The 19,809-nt window shown below is 34.0% G+C and overlaps 1 protein-coding gene across 3 annotated transcripts in view; it reads left to right on the forward strand.

The window, feature by feature from the left end:
• Positions 1-808: 808 nt before the first annotated feature.
• LOC114325177 (serine-rich adhesin for platelets-like) overlaps positions 809-19,809 on the forward strand; it is a 116,008-nt gene continuing 97,007 nt past the window's right edge. The window contains exons 1-4 of one of the 3 annotated variants that reach the window (XM_028273168.2): positions 809-1,342; positions 9,390-9,521; positions 15,411-15,542; positions 15,613-15,738. In XM_028273168.2, the coding sequence (XP_028128969.2) occupies positions 1,300-1,342; positions 9,390-9,521; positions 15,411-15,542; positions 15,613-15,738 (433 nt within the window). In that variant the 5' untranslated portion in view covers positions 809-1,299. The remainder of the gene's footprint in view (positions 1,343-9,389; positions 9,522-15,410; positions 15,543-15,612; positions 15,739-19,809) is intronic. The other 2 variants (XM_050662922.1, XM_050662921.1) reach the window with 2 other exon arrangements.

Genomic DNA, 19,809 nt, shown 5'->3' on the forward strand with positions numbered 1-19,809 from the left:
CACTAAGTGGATTGAAAGATATTTTCCCTAATTTTGACATTGCTATGCACATTTATTTGTTGCCAACGAGTCCGCTGAAAGGTCATTTTCGAAAATGTCAAGAATAGAAAATAATTTCCCATCAAGAAAATTTCATTGTCAAGAACAAAATTTTTTTTGAAAAGAAGTCTCTGATGTGATCGAACTGGAATGACAATTTTTTCTATTGTAGGTAATCATCGTAGTTTAAATCCATTTTTAGTGTATTCTTATTTAAATAAAAATTTCTGCAATTTTTTTTCGCAAAAATGTTAAATGTTTGAAGGGCGGCTACTAGAGAATTGCCTAGGGCGTCAATTGACCTAAACGCGGCCCTGCATCTTCCCTCTAACTTGATTTACTACTTGTAATTCGTCATTTAAACCTCAGTGTAGAATAGATATTTTATATTGCAAAAGATATGGAAGCGTTTAAAGAAGTGAGCACCAACCTTAATTAGAAGACGACACGAGAAGAAGAAGAAGAATTCTCTTCATCAGAACTCACTATTAACTATTTCAAGGCAAAAACAATTATTTATGTTGGTTTCTCAGACCCAAGACACAACAGATGAACCTTATAATTATTTTGTATAATGTGTATAATAACTATATTGTATTATTTCTTTTAGTAACCTCTTTTGTTTTTAATATCAATATTTTTTCAGATAATGAACTTCACATCTACTCATTTGAAACGTAATTTAGAAAGCGATCATTTAGAGGATTTAGAAAAAGATCTGCAACTTGTCAACGAACTTCAAAATATACTTGACGGAATTTATTCATCCGATCGTAGAAGGAAAAAAAGGGAAGTACCCATATACTTTGACCAAATACCTTTGACAGAAAATGTTGCTTTTGCTGAAACTGAGGTACCACAAATATCGAACGTATGGAATGAAATGGAGTTGATGGAAAAGAATCGTGAACCAAAACATGTTATAATAAGGGAAAAGAGGCATCCACGATCATTAAGACAATTAAAGAGGAAAAAGAAATATAGGGAATTTCAGCAATCCAATCCTCATGGACGTTTTTTAGGCCAAAGTTTGCAAAATTCTACGTAAACTCAATTCCAAAGAAGAGAAGATATTACACACAAAATGTACTAGCAGATGCTGCAACAAATCATAAATATAAGCTATCAAGTATTTACACAGATCAATCTGACTTTAATAAAGGACGCAGATCGACAGAAATTGATACTTTTCCATGGTCAAAGAAAGACAATGTAAAAAGATACAGAGATTGGATAAACGTTTATGATGAAAACATACCAATGGAATTGCCACAAGCAAACATTTACGAACAAAATGATGAAGGTGAGTAATTTAAAAAAGACTAAGTTTTCACTCTAATGGCATATAACATATCCCACCAGAATGAAAACAATGGGAACCTTCTCTGGTGGGATATGTTATATGCCATTAGAGTGAAAACTTAGTCTTTTGCTAGCAGTTGCCGCTAGGGCATCTATGCCATTTCGTTCGTTGCAATTCGGGACTGCACGCTGGGGTTTGTTTTGGTTGGATCAGGGAGGGCAGCATATGTGCCTCCTGATGAGAGACTAATAAGTTTCGAAACCGGTAGAGGTGCTTGCCGCACTCTCTGATTGGACTGGAATATGGTTCGGCTGTATTTTCGTTTTGCAACGAAATTGAAAATGGTTATTCATTTGTGAGTAATTTACTTACTTACTTATTCCTCTTCACTCCATGCGGAGCATAGGGCGTCAACTGTCTTCTTCCATTCTGTCCTATTCTTTGCACTAATCTTTATTTCTGCCCAGGTTTTCCCAATAGCATTAATTTCTTTGTCCACACTTCTTTTCCACGTTTCTACGGGACTACTTGGTCTTCTCTTGCCATGTGGTGTGTATTCTAGGGCTTGCCTCGCTATGTCTGTATCGGGTCTTCTTAGTGTGTGCCCCATCCAACTCCATTTCCTTTTGCATATTGTCTTAGATATAGGTACCTGGTTAGTTCTTGTCCATAATTCTGGGTTTGATATGCGGTTTGGCCAGTAAATGTTAAGAATCTTCCTTAGGCATTTATTAATAAACACTTGCATCTGTCCGATACATTTTCTTGACACTTTCCAAGTTTCTGCTCCGTATAATAACACAGTCTTCACGTTGCTGTTGAATAATCTTATCTTGGTTTTACTTGTCATCTGACGTGAAGACCACATTTTCCTTAGCATATTGAATGCGTTTTGAGCTATTCCTATTCTCCGTTTTACGTCCTCCTCCGTCCCTCCTTTGTTGTTCAAAATACTACCCAAATAGTTAAATTTCTCTACCGTTTCTAATTCCGTGCCTCCCAGTGATATTCCCATTTCATTTGGTGTATTTATTTTCATTATCTTAGTTTTTAGGACGTTTATGTTAAGTCCGACTTTCTTCCCTGTCTCTTCTACTTTTTCAGTTTTGCGTTGCATGTGTTGTCTTTTTTCTGTTAAAAGGCATATGTCATCTGCAAATTTCAAGTCCTCAAGTTGGTTAAAAACATTCCATCTTATTTTAGTCTTATTACTACTAGTAGCCTTAGACATGATCCAGTCGATTAGTATCAGGAATAAGGTTGGAGAGAGCACACAGCCTTGCCTTACTACTGTACCAATATCTATTTGTTCTGTTAACTTGCCTTCGTGGACTATGCGTGCTGTGGACCCTTCGTAGAACAGTTTTATAATTAAACAAACTGGAAAATGAAGTAAAACCACTTCTATGTAAAAGGTATATTTACTAAAAATTTTTAAAAATCCCAATGGATTGAATAAAAATGTGTTCATCAGAACGTTTTCGAACCTATCGGTCCATCATCAGTGAATCTAAAATCAAATAAGTAATCCCACTATCAAAATTGAAAAGATGGTTGAAATTTTGAAAGTTAAAAAAGTGTGGTTATGATTACTTACTTGAATACTTGCAAAATAGCCCCAGAACCAAACAATGGTAAATGTAAAGGCTAAACGCCGATGTTCATGGATATAACCTCTGGAAACATGGTGATACTCTACCCGAGGACCCAATCAACCGTCTTAGGTCAACGATGACTACCAAGTATCAAAGGTTTTAAGGAAATGCTTGATGTGACATTGACAGTTGAGGAAGAAGGTAGTCAATTTTCAAAAGAATTTAAAACAAAAGTCATGATCCAAAACGATGATACGGTAAAGATTTTAATATCTAAAAATGTCTGTTATTTAAATTTATTGTTTTTTTTTTAATGTGTTTTACAAAATAAAAATTATTTTTAACTGTAACTACAAATTGACTATATAAAATAAAATTAAACTGATCAAATTAATCAAGATGAAGAAAGTGAGATGATTAGTAGTAATGATAGAAATAAAAATGAATAAGAAGGTGGTGAGATAGAAGAAAATTTTTAAATTTTGAATTGGGATATTATTATACAAATAAATTACTATGTCAGCAACATAATGTATAATAATATTGTATTGGGGGTTGTATATGTAGAAGGGAAATTTTTATTTGAATGTAGGTGAAAAAGTTAAAAATAAATAAATTGGAGATATATAGTCAATCTGATAGTAGGAAATGTATGATTAAAGGAATGCAATTATTATGAAACATTTTTTATAAAATTGAGAAAATTCTTGTGACAAAATGGTAAATATGTAAAATTGAAGATAAATAATTGTAGGATTATAGGTGAGCCCAGTTGATACAAAATAAAATTAAGATTAAATTAATATAGAAAACAGGTGTAATGAATAAAATAGAATTAGAAAAACGAAACTAAGAGAGTGAATATTGTTATAATTTAATTGCAATAATGACTGAGTTTAAATGTGAGGTCTGAAATAAAGTGATGGAATTTTAGGTGCGGAGGTAAGATAAAAAGGAAAGGAATGTGATGTAGGGTCAAAGCCTAGGTGAAATGAGGGAAAGAGAAGGATTGAGAGAAAAATTGGGTATGAGGGTTGAACTGAATAAAGAAATGAAATGAAAGAACAGTGAGAAGATGATAGGGTGAATTAATTGGGTTTTGATTAAGAGGGGTTCATGTGGTTAGTAATGATTAGTGTGTGTAAAGGAGTTTGGAAACAGTGAGGGAACGAAGAAGATAGTTGAAAAGGGGTGAATAGGTTAAAGAAGATAGCGGATAGGATAGAAGAAGAGAAAGTTATAGCAAAGTAATAGGAATTATGAGAATAATTGACGGTGAATGGGGACAAAATTGCGGTTAAGGGATGTTTGTCGATTGACACAGTTGGGACTTTTGTTAAGGTCCTTGACAATTTCCAAATCCTCGTATAAGTCTAAACGGAGTGTATTTTTTTGTTGAATATTGTGTATCAACTGGACACCATCAGGAATCTTAAATGTTCATCTTAAATGTTCATGTTTATTGACTTTTAAATGGTGTGAAAAGGCTGAAGTGGTATCTCTCTTACTGTGTTCTGCCGATCGGGTGGAAAGGGATCTGTAAGTTCTACCAATGTAGGTAGCATTGCAGTCTGAACAAGAGAGTCTGTATACCCCACTACGGCTCATGTAATGGATAGGGTCTTTGGTGTTAGTTAAGCTATTGTTGAGGGTGTTATTGACTTTAAATGAGATTTTGATGTTGTCAAAAGATTTAGAAATTATTTGTTTGATTATCTTTCAGGTAATTTGAAGTTGTTAAACGGTAAGAAGGCATAAATTGGAGTAGTTGTGGAAGATGATGAGAAAGCGGATTGTTGAAGTAACTTAAGTTCTCTTTTTTGTTGAAGTTTGTGGATGATGTCTGGGTCATAACCATTGTTAAATGCAATTTGTTTGATAATGTTCAATTCTTTGTTGAATTCAGTTGTAGATAGAGTTCAACTCTATCTTCCCCATCTAAAAAGTGCACAACGTCCCTCAAGAAGTTTTCACTTTTAAAAATTTATTTCGCCGAAGCGATGACGGTCGCTAATTCAATATATTTTCCCCATCTAAATAGTGCACAACGTCCCTAAAGGAGTTTTTACTCAGAAATTATTTATTCCGCCGAAGCGATGATGGTCGCAATGACGGTCGCTAATTCAATAGATTTTCGTCATATAAAATATGCACAACGTCCCTAAAGAAGTTTTAATTTCAAAAATTTATTTCGCAGAAGCGGTGACGGTCGCGATAACGGCCGCTAATTCAATACTTTTTCCGCATCTAAATAGTGTCCCTAAAGAAGTTTTCACTTCAAAAATTTATTTCCCCAAAGCGATGATGGCCGCGATGACGGTCGCTAATTCAATAGATTTCCCCAATAGAATAATTAGTGTAGGAAACAGAGGTTGAACTTTGCAAAATGGACACAAGTCCGGTTTTATTTTTTTTCTGGCATATCAAGGGGTGCTTATTATCAGACTAACTTTTTCTGAAAAAATTTCGCCCCGGAACCCCCCTTTTCACCCCTTTAAAGGGGGTAATTTATGGTTTTTGCAGAACGTAGCCCTTCCTGTACCTTTTACAAAAAATTTCTTTTATAGAAATATGAAGAGGACTATATTTTCTACGATTTATTTCCGACAGCATCTCTCTATCATCCACCGTTTAGCAATGGTGGCGCCCCAAAGTTGACAAGTTTTTAAAAAAGATGTTTTTAGAAAAAATATATTTTTCGCTAACTGTAAAGGAAATTAAAAAGAAATGCTACGGAGATTATTCACAAATATATGATTGATTTTTTCGTATAGGTTTCACTTAAGGGTAATTGCCCTTTTTTTAATTACAGGGTGTTACATTTTAAAAAACCCCTTTTTATACCATCTGAACCATTTATGCTAAAGTAAAAAGACTTTCAGCGATTACCCATGTACTGGTGTTATTTACAAATTTGTATAATGCACCCCCATTTTTTCCCCGGAACCACCCAAAAAAGAAGAAGAATTAATAAATAAAGTGATTTTCTTGGAATCCTTCACACACAATGCCCTTCATTAATATGCTTCATATATCATTTTGTGCAAGTTATTATTACCCATGCATGGACACTAAACGCGATTTCCTAGTGCAACCCTTGTAGCCAAAAACAATAAATAAAATGGGGGGTTAAAATTTTTTTTTTGTTTTTTACTTTTTGATCCATATGGGCATATGCTTCATCAATAGTGCTTTTCAAAAATATATATGGTTATTGCAACATCCCTGCGCAAACCACCCCTATCCTTGAAAATATACTGCAGAAACTACCCCTATACCTTATCCAGCATGTTTTTACGATTTTCTCATTACCTATTCATTTTTTTTAAACAAAACTTATACAAGGTTAAAGACCACTATTTACTCTAAAAATTAGGTCTTATTCATTTTTTTCGTTTAAGCAACCGTTACGGCACAGTGGCGCCGTAAACCTCATATATGCTTTGACGGGCTCCAGTTTTTGTTTATTTTTTCGTCATCTGTTTGTTTTATTGATAAAGTACTTATGTAAAATAAAACAACACAGTGTAACCTACAAATCATGACCTATGCACATTTTACATTCTTTGCTCCCCAAAGCTACAGTGGTGGCCCAAAATAAATTTTTTCATATTTTCGCCACCTACACGCATTTTATTGCGTTAATGCTACCTTAATAGCACAATATTCACCCCTAAGTGGTCGCTAAGCAGCGGCGGATCCAGGGAGGGGTGATGGGGGCGATCACCCCCACCCCTCCCAAACCAAGTGATATTATATTTGAAGATTATAAAAATATTCATTTTTTTTTATAGAAATACTTATATAATATTAATATTATTTTTATAAGAATGACTTTTTATGCTTTAGCGACAGTAGCGGATCCAGCATCGTTAAGAGGGGGGTGCCAATTGGTTAAATTTCTATAAAAATAAATGAATATTTTTATAATCTTTAAATATAATATGACTTGGTTTGAGAGGGGGGGAGGTGTTCACCCCCATCACCCCTCCCTGGATCCGCCACTGCGTAGCGACCACCTAAGGGTAAATATTGTGCTGTTAAGGTAGCATTAATTCAATAAAATGCATGTAGGTGGCGAAAATATGCAAAAATTTATTTTGGGCCACCACTGTGGCTTTGGGGAGCAAAGAATGTAAAATGTGCATAAGTCATAATTTGTAGGTTACACTGTGTTGTTTTATTTTGCATAAGTACTTTATCAATAAAACGAACAGATGACGAAAAAAAAAACAAAAACTGGAGCCCGCCAAAGCATATATGAGGTTTACGGCGCCACTGTGCCGTAACCGTTGCTTATACGAAAAAATGAATAGGACATAATTTTTAGAGTAAATAGTGGTCTTTAACCTTGTATAAGTTTTGTTTAAAAATAATACATAGGTAATGAGAAAATCGTAAAAACATGCTCGCCAAGGGATAGGGGTAGTTTCTGCAGTACATTTTCAAGGATAGGGGTGGTTTTCGCAGAGATGTTGCAATAACCATATATATTTTTGAAAAGCACTATGGATGAAGCATATGCCCATATGGATCAAGAAGCAAAAAACAAAAAAAAATTTTCAACCCCCCATTTTATTTATTTTTTTTTTGCTTAAGGGGTTGCACTAGGAAATTGCTTTTGGTGTCCATGCATGGGTAATAATAACGTCCACAAAATGATGTATGAAGCATATTAATAAAGGGCATTGTGTGTGAAGGATTCCAAGAAAATCAATTTATTTATTAATTCTTCTTTTTTTTTTGGGGTGGTTCCGGGGAAAAAATGGGGGTGCACTATACAAATTTGTAAATAGCACCAGTACATGGGTAATCGCTGAAAGTCTTTTTACTCTAGCATAAACGGTTCAGATGGTATAAAAAGAGGTTTTTTAAAATGTAACACTCTGTAATTAAAAAAAGGGCAATTATCCTTAAGTAAAACCTATACCAAAAAATCAGTCAATTATTTGTGAATAATTGCCGCAGGATTTCTTCTTAATTTCCGTTACAGTTAGGGAAAAATATATTTTTTTTTAAAACATCTTTTTTAAAAACTTGTCAACTTTAGGGCGCCACCCCCGCTAAACGGTGGATGATAGAGAGATGGTGTTGGAAATAAATCGTAGAAAATATAGTCCTCTTCATATTTCTATAAAAGAAATTTTTTGTAAAAGTTACAGGAAGGGCTACGTTCCGCAAAAACCACAAATTACCCCCTTTAAAGGGGTGAAAAGGGAGGTTCCGGGGCGAAATTTTTTCAGAAAAAGTTAGTCTTATAATAAGCACCCCTTGATATACCAGAAAAAAAAATAAAACCGGACTTGTGTCCATTTTGCAAGGTTCAACCTTTGTTTCCTACACTAAATATACGTACAAAATTTATTTCGTAGAAGCGATGACAGTCGCGAAATGAATCCTTTCCCCATTTTTTACATTTATTTTAAATTTAAATACTTCTACACAATTTATATATACATACACATAATAAATATACGTACAAAATTTATTTCGCCGAAGAGACGACGGTCGCGATGACGGTCTCGAAATAAATTCGTTTTCCCCATCCAAAAATAGGTTCTATATTTTTCTAAATTTAAGTACTTGTATACAATTTATGTATATATACATATACTATAGACACGTACAAAATTTATTTCGCCAAAGAGATGACGGTCGCGATGACGGTCCCAAAATAAATCCTTTTTTCCCATCCTAAATAGGTTTTACATTTATTTTAAATTTAAGTACCTCTACACAATTTATATATACATACACATAATATAGCATAAATTCAGTATAGGAGGAATTCTCCTATGCTGTGGCATAAGCGATGACGGTCGCGATGACGGTAGCGAATTTAATGCTTTTCCCCTATTAAAAAATCGCACAACGTCCCTAAAAAACTTTTCACTTCAAAAAACAAAATGCGTTTTAAAGATGAAAAGATCAGCTTTCGTATCCAATGTTTGCATTTTGTCGGAAATGAAGTCAGTTCCTTTACAGCTGTTAAATAAATAAAAATTGAGCGAATTTTTGCAATTTTTTTTAAGATTTATGTGGGTTTTAGGGAGAAGCCCCGAGGTAAGAGCAGCAAACTTTGTTGCATCTTTTTGTGATTGCAAAATTGATATTCTCAGCAAAATTCACCTAGTTCATATGATTTTTAGAGGTCAAATCTCTCATGGTGGGACTAATAATACTCTGGCAAATGTATTATATATTTTTGTACAATTTTGGAATATGTGTTTAATTTGTAGAACATGTAATGAATCTAACATTCGTTTTTCATAGAGATTTTAATTCTCTACAAATACTTTCTAATGACTTTTGATGTAAAATAATTAGGGAAGGAGGAAATCAATAATTTAGAATTTTCCTTTGTGTTTCCTACGGTCTATTTGATGATTCACTATCCTGATAATAATCCTTGATAGTAGATTAATATAATAAAAAATATAATTAATTTTAAGATTCAACGTGGTTTTCCTGGCCAGAAAGCCGAACAAGAAAAACAAAGAAAAACTGGAGGGAAATGTTTGCTCAAGATGTAAAGGAAACATCTACGGAACCATCCGTAATTCCTGCAGATGAAACTCAAACAGGTAATCAATACATTTAAATTTTTATAATCTGAACATTTAGTAATTAATTTTTAGACAGTGCTTGCTTTTCTTCATCAGAAAGAAACATAAGAAATACAAGTAAACAGTAGAGAGAAATGTTTCCTCAAAATGTTGACTTTTATGATGATGATAACACACTTATTAGAACACACACAAAAGTACTCAATCATATCTTATTTAGACAGACATCAAGATTCTTCTTCTTCCTAACTCAGGCGAGACTCGATAGTCTCTGGCACTTCGTCATAAGACCTTCGTACCACACCCTGTTCTTCTCCTTAAGCTCTAAAAAGTTATGTGGCCTCAACGAAAGCTAACAGTTTTTTTATTGGTAGTTTTAGGATCTCTTCTGGTTCAAACCTCATTTGACCAGGAAATTCCTGCCTTACATCACCCAGCACACTGAAATGGCGTAGTATGTGTTTGGCATCCTCTTCTTTAATTTCGCTCTTGGTTCATTCACCTTACCTAGTTTGTATATGTGATTTCTTAAACGGCAATGTCCAGTCACCATTTCAGTGACCGTTTTGATCCTGGTTTTTTTAGGTTAATCAAGTTTTCGAAAGTTTTTTATCAATATTCTTGATTATTTTTTTAGTCTGGATTTGCTCTTGAGTGGTTCTCCATTATTCTTTTGATGATTCTTTATCAGCAATTTTTGAACTTCGTTTTTCAGAGCATCTTTAGTGGTGCCACAGAAAGGTCTGTGCCTTCAAAAGTTTCTCTCGAGCCTTGTTTCGCTAACATATCTGCTCGTTCGTTCCCATGCATCCCTTCATGACCCGGCACCCATATTAAGGACACTTTATTGTCTTTTGCCATGTTGTTGAGGAGATCTTTGCAGTTTCTCACCAGTTTTGATTTGGTGAGAGAGTTCTTTACAGCCAAAATAGCCGAATGGCTATCTGTGTAAATGTTGATTGTCTTAGCTTTAGGGTTTCCATCAATGATTTCATCAATGCAGGCCACCAAAGTAGAAACTTCAGCCTGGAACATCGTTGTATGTTGACTTAGGCTGTAAGATTTATTATAGTTGCATGTTCGGCCAAAGACCCCTGATCCAGTACCATGGGCAGTTTTAGATCCATCAGGGAACCATATTAAGTCCCCGGTTATATTTGGAACCTTTTGTTCTCTTGATGGTATAATTGTGTTAATCTCCTTAGTGAAGATTAGTTCTGGTGTCATCATAACTGAGTTCATCAGTAGTGTTTGTGTGGCTACTCAATACATAATTCGGCCTCCAAGTATTGTTTGATTTGAGTCTCGGATGGTCATAAAGGCTACTGCCGAAATATATAATTTCAGTGGAAGTAGACCTCTGATAGCCTCTAATGAAGGCTTCCCGTACTATTCAAGGCTTCTGTTATATTTAGAAGTGCTTGTTTTGGTAGGGTGGTGAGAGTGGTCACACAAGATTGCAATGCCGTCTTCCTCCACCAGAGTACTGAACCAGAAGTTACTGTCGGTCCTATCACTGATCGGTATAACCAACAGATTACCTTTGGTTTCAATCCCCAGGTTTTACCTACTAGCCCAGTCGGGATACCATTTGACCTTGCATTAGGAGCTGCCCCAAATTTTCTTTTTCTAATCTTTAGGGGGTGCCAATAGTAGTATAAATTTAAAATCTCGACTGAATTTGCGTTAGCCGCCATCTTTATTTTAAACGAGAACCGTTTTTGCTCAATATCTCCGCCATTTTCAACTTTTCGACAAAAAATATACAGACTGAAATTGTTGAAAATGCGATTTTCTATAATTTCGTTTAATATAATTTTTTTCGTGCGGTTCATATTTTCCGAGTTATGGGGAAAAACAGTGACAGTTAAAGCATCAATATTGATTTATTGAATTATATCGTTTATTATTACTTTTACAACAAATTTTAACCTATACAAAAATGAATAGAATTAAATTTTGTACAATTTTCATCTCTTTTATATTTTTGTTAAAATCAATATTTAAGGTAGTACGTATGCGGTAAAAGCGCGAGCGTAAGACCCGATTGATTTTAAAGCAATTGTTTTTGTTCACTACCTTCCCCATTTTCAACTTTTCGACAAAAGTGTAAGGACTGAAATTGTTGCAATTACGATTTACTTCAATTTTCGAGAGAACCAGTGGCGGGTCTAAGAGGGGGGTGGGAAAATTCCCCCCAACAGGGTCCAAAATTTTAAAAAAATTGTTGAATTATTAAAATATGTTAGCTGGCATGAAACTTAATTATTGACAGACAAATTTAACCAATAAAACCCGCTAGTTAATAAAATTAAGTAAACTTAATGCATATAAGTTATTATTTATGTCCTTTATGTACTTAGTTTGCTTGGTGTTTCATTGGAAGTTTCAAAAATTGTATAAAATATAATTCTCTTTATTTATGTTTATGTACAATTATGTCGTAAAGTTAATAATAAATCAGACAATTCAATAATTATGCTTCCCCTCCGCTTCCACTATTTTCCTCCTTAACTCGGAGAATATTGATCGCATAAAAAAATTGTGGAAAATAAATTGTAGGAAATTGCGTTTGCAGTAATTTTAGTTCCTACCGTTTTTGTCGAAAAGTTGAAAATGGCGAAGATATTAAGCAACAACATTTCCCCTTTAGAAACAATATGGCGGCTAATGCAACCGCGGAATTCAGTCGAGATTTTAAATTTACACTACTATTGATCTCCCCTAAAAGATAGAATTATAAAATTTGGGGCAGCTCGGAAAAAAGATTTAATTCAGTAATTATGCTCCCCCCATCACTTTTTACTATTTTCCCACTTAACTCGGAAAATATCAACCGCATGAAAAAAATTGTTAAAAAGAAATTGTAGGAAATCATATTTGGAACAATTTAAGTTGAAAATGGCGTAGATATTGAACAAAAACAATTGCTACAAAATCAATCAGGTCTTACGCTCGCGCCATTATCGCATACATACTACCTTAAATATTAACTTTAGCAAAAAAATGAAGTAAACTAAAATTGTGTTTAATTTAATTCTCTCTATTTTTGTATAGAAACATTTTTGTCGTAAAACTAACAATAAACGAGATAATTCAATAATTATGCTCTATTTATATATAACTGTCACTATTTTTCGCTATAACTCGGAAAATATCGATGGCACGAAAAAATTGTAAAAATAGAAATGATAGAAAATTACATTTTCAACAATATTGGTTGTTATACTTTTTGTAGAAAAGTTAAAAATGGCGGAGATATTGAGCAAAAACTGTTCTCGTTTAAAATCAAGATGGCGGCTAACGCAATGGCGGAATTCAGTCGAGATTTTAAATTTACACTACTATTGACCCCCCCTAAAGATTAAAAAAATAAAATTTGGGGCAGCTCCTAATGCAAGGTTAGGCCTGTTATTCGCCTAACACGACTGGACTATACCACTCGTCTGCAGTTCCAGAAAAGTCGCTTAGCGGCATTGGTTATATTGATAATATGATTGTTCCAATTGAGTTTCGAATCCAAAGTTACCCCTAGATACTTAATCTTAATGGGTTGATATGTATTTTAGCGGAATGGGACGTTTCGATGCCGCCGGTTCATCGCCGGCCGTTTCGATGCCGCCGGTTCATCGCCAGTCCATTTCATCGCCGTCATATCTCGCATTTCCTAGAATCCCTAATTAATACTAAAAATAACTAATAATTGTAACTGTCGAAAATTCGGAAATATATCAGATAGCGATTAATTGACTGGCGATGAATCGGCCGGCATCGGCATCGAACTGGCGGCATCGAAACGGCGGCGATGAAACGTCCTAGACCCGTATTTTAGTACTCCAGCGGTTATTCTCGTGGTGTTATTTAGCTTGGCATCAATCTTTTGAACGTGAGCAATCTTGATCTATATTGGTGCGCAATATATAGCTACATAATAAACAAGAGCTAAGCCTGAAGATCTAAGTGTAGATGCCAATGCCCCCATGTTGTACCGCAGGGCTTTTGAATGATGTATTTCTGGTTTTTAGCTTCTAGGCAACTGTACTTAAATGTTAGATATCTAAAGCTTAACGTTCTGTTCGATGTTAAGTCTAGGTATTTTGGATGTTTATTGTGGTTGATTCATGTATTATCAAAGTGAAGGTTAAGTGTTTTTGAAGCCAAATTGTTATTTAGGTGTAAACAGGTTACTTCTTTTTTTATAGACATTGGATCAAAGTCTATCTTTTTTTAAAGTAACTTCTCAGAACTTCTGTGTCGTCCGTCATAATCTCTTCGACTTCTTCTACTGATTTTGTTTGTGTTAACCAAGTCCAGTCATCAACATAGCTAAACTTTGTTGATATTTGTACCGAGTACCGAGCCTTGTGGCGATCTGGGTTTTCTGGGGGTGCTTATTTCTAATTCTATCATTACTAAAAAATGGTCTGTCGGTCATCATATTTTCTATTAATCTGGCGGTGAACTTGCAAAGAATAGTGCGTAAAAGTTTAAAAATCATTCCTTCTCGTCAGAATGTGTCGAAAGTTGCTGACAGATCTATGAAAGAAGCGCAACTCTTTCGTTTTCTTTAGAAATCGGCTTCTATGTAAGTAATAAGTAACGGGTAGCTCTTTCAAGACGACAGACTCAGTAAAACACAAGTTAAAAATAAAGTAAATATATTAAAGATAATTATATACAGTTTAAAATAAATAAAATCAAATATAATTCCGTCTTCTGCAAAGGAAAAACAATATTAAACTTTATTACAGTTATCCGATCATAATAGCAACATTAAAATAATACGATAAAGAGTATATTTATACACAATAACAATCTCGCTATGTTAAATCAACATAGCCCTATATTCCGATCCGGAGATCATTCCTCGCTACTACCGCCTACTGCGATAACGATCATGGCAAGACCCACGTCACTACTGTGGCGTCCGCCTAGGTATAGTCCCACCTCACATACGGTGCATCTTTTGCCAAGCCAGCTAATGCTAGTTCAATACGCTAGCAGCTGCTATTGAGCCATGGTTAGTTCAATTCGCTAGCCACGACTGATCTTATCATTCTCCTGGCTCGCCTTAAATATGCTCTTGCTGCCACTACTCCTTCGATTTCCCCCAGCGGAGCTATTCGCCAACACGGATGCTCCTCCGGACTTTACACGGTGTAACGATGTGATGCCACGACAAGCGATGAGCTGTATTACCAGAGATGGCCGGAGGAGCATCCGTGTTGGCTCATAGCGCCGCTGGGGGAAATCGAAGGAGTAGTGACAGCAAGAGCATATTTAAGGCGAGCCAGGAGAATGATTAAATCAGTCGTGGCTAGCGAATTGAACTAACCATGGCTCAACAGCTGCTGCTAGCGTATTGAACTAGCATTAGCTGGCTTGGCAAAATATGCACCGTATGTGAGGTGAGACTATGCCTAGGCGGACGCCACAGTAGTGACGTGGGTCTTGCCATGATCGTTATCGCAGTAGGCGGTAGTAGCGAGAAATGACCTCCGGATCGGAATATAGGGCTATGTTGATTTAACGTAGCGAGATTGTTATTGTATATAAATATACTCTTTATCGTATTATTTTAATGCTGCTATTATGATCGCATAACTGTAATAAAATTTAATATTGTTTTTCCTTTGCAGAAGACGGAATTATATTTTATTTGTTTTAAACTGTATAATTACCTTTAATATATTTACTTTATTTTTAACTTGTGTTTTACTGAGTCTGTCGTCCGAAAAAGAACTACCCGTTACAACCTTGTCTTATGGCTGTGTTCTTAAATGCTCAAAATTATGAAATTACTACCGACGGTTCTATAATTTAACTTATCGATATGATATTGAACCAAGTTACTGCAGAGTATTTTTTAAAATTCAATAGAAATATGTAATACTAAATAACTTTTAGAGATACCTTGGTTTTCTTGGCCGGAAAGAAGAACGAGGAAAACAAATAAAGACTGGAGGCAAATGTTCGCCAAAAATTTGGAGGAAACTCTGACAGAAAGCTCCACACTTTCTCAATATACCACTGAATCAGGTACTTACTACATTAGAGATTATGTTTTTAAGATCTCATTACCATTTAAATTAATTATACTATTTTTTAGGGTCTGCTTGGTTTTCTTGGCCAGAAAGACGAACAAGAAAAACGAATAAAAACTGGAGAATGATGTTTACAAAAAACATGGAAGAGACTTCTTCTAAAGAAACTACTACTGCTGAATCACTTACAGGTATTTTTGAATAGTGCAGTTTATAATTTAATTACTTTAACTTTTTAACCCCAAATCAAACATTTAACATTATCCTGTATAATAAAAATCTTACATTGAATGCGTCTGTCCATCCGACTGAAGCCAAAAATTGTAGCTCAAGAAGTCTGATATGTAAAGCGAGCCGATGAAAAAATATAAGAATATGATTATCTGTAAATGTAGCTGATAAAAATATATCTTCTTTTTCTTCTAGTGCCGACTCCACTAGTGAAGGTTGGCTATAACCACGGTTCTTAAACTTACAACGGTTGCCTATTCCCAGTATACATAAGCCCAGTTTTATCATAGTTTGTTGTGGTAATGATCTTCGATCTTTGAGCGTATACATACTGTGTATTATTTGTGTTATGATTTATCTTATACACTCCCCGGCAGAAAATTCCGCCACCCAAAATTTTTGATTGAGTTTGACAATCTATAACTTTATTATTTGTACACCGATTTTCAAGATTTTTACATGAGTTTGTAGGTACATGTATTTGTGTCGTTTGCTATTATTCCGCTAACAAAACATTTTTGCTTATATGGCATTATAGAGGGGTGAATGGAAGCGTTGTTTTTTCTCCTAACTTTAAAAATTCTGTGGAGAAATTGTATTATCCTGAAGGTATAAATAACGTTTTGTTTTTTGAATTATCCGAATATCTCTTATCTTGTAAAAGCTGTATTTAAAAACACTGCTTTGAAGGTTTATTTAATTAAAAATATTACGCACTAAAATTAACAAAACAAAACAAAATTAACAACAAAACAAAATTAACAACAAAACAAAACAATTCAATAGCGGACATGTCCACTTCTTGCAGTGTAGCAACGACTGCTCGCAATCTGTTTAGGATCGAATAAAGATGTATTTTTCTTGCCTGAGGAATAGCCCGATATTCCTCTACCGGGTGTACAGGATTTATATTAGTATCAAAAGAAATAAGAGTAATCCATATCGATTTAATTTTTAATGGTCTATACACAAACATTATCTACAAGTATTGTTTATAGTAAATAAATGAGTGACAAGTCAGCGATTTTGATATTATGAGTATTTCACGGCCACAACGGTGTCGTCAATCATAACAAAATAATTACGAGTTTATTTATAGAGACGGAGAAAATAAAGGAGAGATCATTCATTATTCATCATTTATTATTTAGACATCAATGTAGTTAGAATATAGACTTTGTCTACCAACTCGTTACTAGCGTGTATAGTGATTAAATAAACATAGTATGAGTATTTAGTGTATTACTGATATCCAACCCCTAGCAGAGGGACGTTCATCTCCTTACAGAACCTATTTTATTATATGGCGACCAGGCGGCCAGGAAATTTAAGGATTTAAAGTGATATGGCGGAAAACTACCCATCGAGTAGGTATAGGTTAGAGAAGAAAAAATATGAAGTAAATATGAGTTTAATGAAAAATTATGAAAAATAATATGAATATATGAAGGAAGATATTATATGATATATGAAGTAAGTGATAATGAAAAAATATGAAGAAGAAGAAGAAATATGTTTAATAGTACACTATGAAGAAAGTTCTAAGTGTAAAGAAAATGAAAATATGTATTAGTAAAGTACCGGACAAGAAGAAGAGGAAGAAAAAAGGAGAAATTTTTAATAGAAGAATATGTAAAAAGTGAAAAAATCACAAAAACTGTTTTAAAAGTGAAATAAGTAGAATTAAAAAGTAAGTTCAAATGTAGGAGTTAAAGTTATTTTTTTTTTTAATCTGAAAAAGGATTACAATTTCTTAGTATAGATTTTCGCGAGATTAAGAAAAGCGATAAGTAAGAATAGACAATATTTTGATGACTAGTGAAATAAGTTGTGTATATTATATTTGTAAATATTTTTTGTAAATATTTTTGGTGTAAAAATTTGTATAAGTCTTTGAAACACAGTAATCAGTTGGTGGCGTTGCGTTGTCTAGAAAAATTTTCTTCTTTGTCGGAAGGGCAGAGAAAATAATGTACATCTCTCAGAAAATTTTTCTTGTAAGGGATAGGGATGTACAGGATTTATATTAGCATCAAAAGAAATAAGAGTAATCCATATCGATTTAATTTTTAAAGGTCTTACACAAACATTATCTACAAGTATTTTTTATAATAAATAAATGTGTGACATTGATGTAGGCCACTCGTTTCGAGAAAACCCAAGTCAGCGATTTTGATATTATGAGTATTTCACGGCCACAACGGTGTCGTCAATCATAACAAAATAATTTACGAGTTTATTTATAGAGAAGGAAAAAGTAAAGGAGAGATCATTCATTATTCATCATTCATTATTTAGACATCAATGTAGTTAAAATATAGACTTAATCCAACAGCTCGTTACTAGCGTATATAGTGATTAAATAAACATAGTATAAACATAAATGCTCAATAGGATTGAGATCTGGGCTGCATGAGGGTAATTGTAATCGTATCAATCTAAGCTGTATTTTATGAGTAAATCATTGTTTTTATTTACAACAAATGGTACAGCTCTTACAAGAAAAAAGATATTCGGATAATTCAAAAAACAAAATGTTGGTGATGCCTTCGGGATAATAATATGACAGGATTATGAAACAAAATCAGTTATTCCATTTTTCCACAGAATTTTTTAAAATTAGTAGAAAATACAACGCTTCCTTTCGCCCCTGTATAATGCCATGCAAGCAAAATTTTTTGTTACAGGGATAATACCTAACAATAGAGAGTTATCAAGTAACTCGAGGAGAATACGGTAACGTTATTTTAGCAATGGAGCATGCGCAGTATGTATATTCAATAACGGAAATGATTTTAACGTTAACGTGCTCCGTTACGGTAGGTCGGATAGCGGGCTTGAAATACGGTAACGTTAGCAGCGACTCGCACCAATTCGGCAAGACTCGGAGTGACTCGGACATGTAAGTTCTGTCATGTAATAAATATGTTGTGTTATGAAATTTTATTTCAGTATGTTAACAGGTGTTTTGTCTTTGTTTTCTTGGCTTGGTTTTGGTTGAGTTTAAAGTTTTAGTTCCTCTCAGCATTACTTACCATTACAGGTGGTATGGCCAGTTTCTGTTACAATTATATCTGGTATCCCTAACAACTGTACAAGCCTTGGAATATCCTGTTTTTTAAACCGAAAATACTGTTTGGCTTGTTCAGGTTCTAAGGTATCGAAATTAAAGACAGGATGTACATTTTGATTTTGAACGTTATCATTATCATCATTTAAAACGAGATTTAGTATTAAGTACTCTATATCATCGTCATTGGCTTCAAGTAACATTACCTATTCTAAGATCTCTTCCATATTTTTTAGAAAAATTTCAAATCCAAATTGTACAAAGCAAGGCAAAATTACAAATTATGTATCTTGGGTGAAAGAAAACAAAAACGGGAAAAAAATTAAACAAATTTAATTATTTTGCTGTCAAATACGACATTTGACTGACAGCTGCCAACTATTAACGTGAAGCAGGAATTCGACCACTTGATAACTCTAAAATTACATATACGTTAAAACTTATACCGTAAAAAAATAGCGTTTAAGTGTCAAAATAACGGATGGATAGAATTTTACTTGATAACTCTCTAATATCAATACATGTACCTACAAACTGGTGCGAGACTCTTGAAAATCGGAGCACAAATAATAAAGTTATAAATTGTCAAACTTAAATATAAAATTTTGGGTGGCGGAATTTTGTGCCGGTGAGTGTATATCCTAGTTTACTTTATATTTTCGTATTTAAAATTTTGGTGTTGTTTGATTCCGTAAAAACTTATTTTAACACTAGAAAGTCGGGCTTAGCTCACCTACCTAGAAAGCCGGAAGGGATCATTTTGGCCCCACGTTCTTTTATCAATTAAAAGTCAGTTTAAAGAAATTAAATTTACTCTAGACGATAGAATTCGGAATAACATTCGGAACACCATACAGTTTGCAGTTTTTGATATTTGCCACACGTTGCCTTATTACAGCCGCGGCAATGATTGGAAGTATGATTTCCTTTATAAAATATTTTCAACTGATATTTTTGTCGT

The sequence above is a fragment of the Diabrotica virgifera genome, chromosome 9 (genome assembly GCF_917563875.1).
Source record: "Diabrotica virgifera virgifera chromosome 9, PGI_DIABVI_V3a".
Lineage (NCBI taxonomy): Eukaryota > Metazoa > Arthropoda > Insecta > Coleoptera > Chrysomelidae > Diabrotica > Diabrotica virgifera.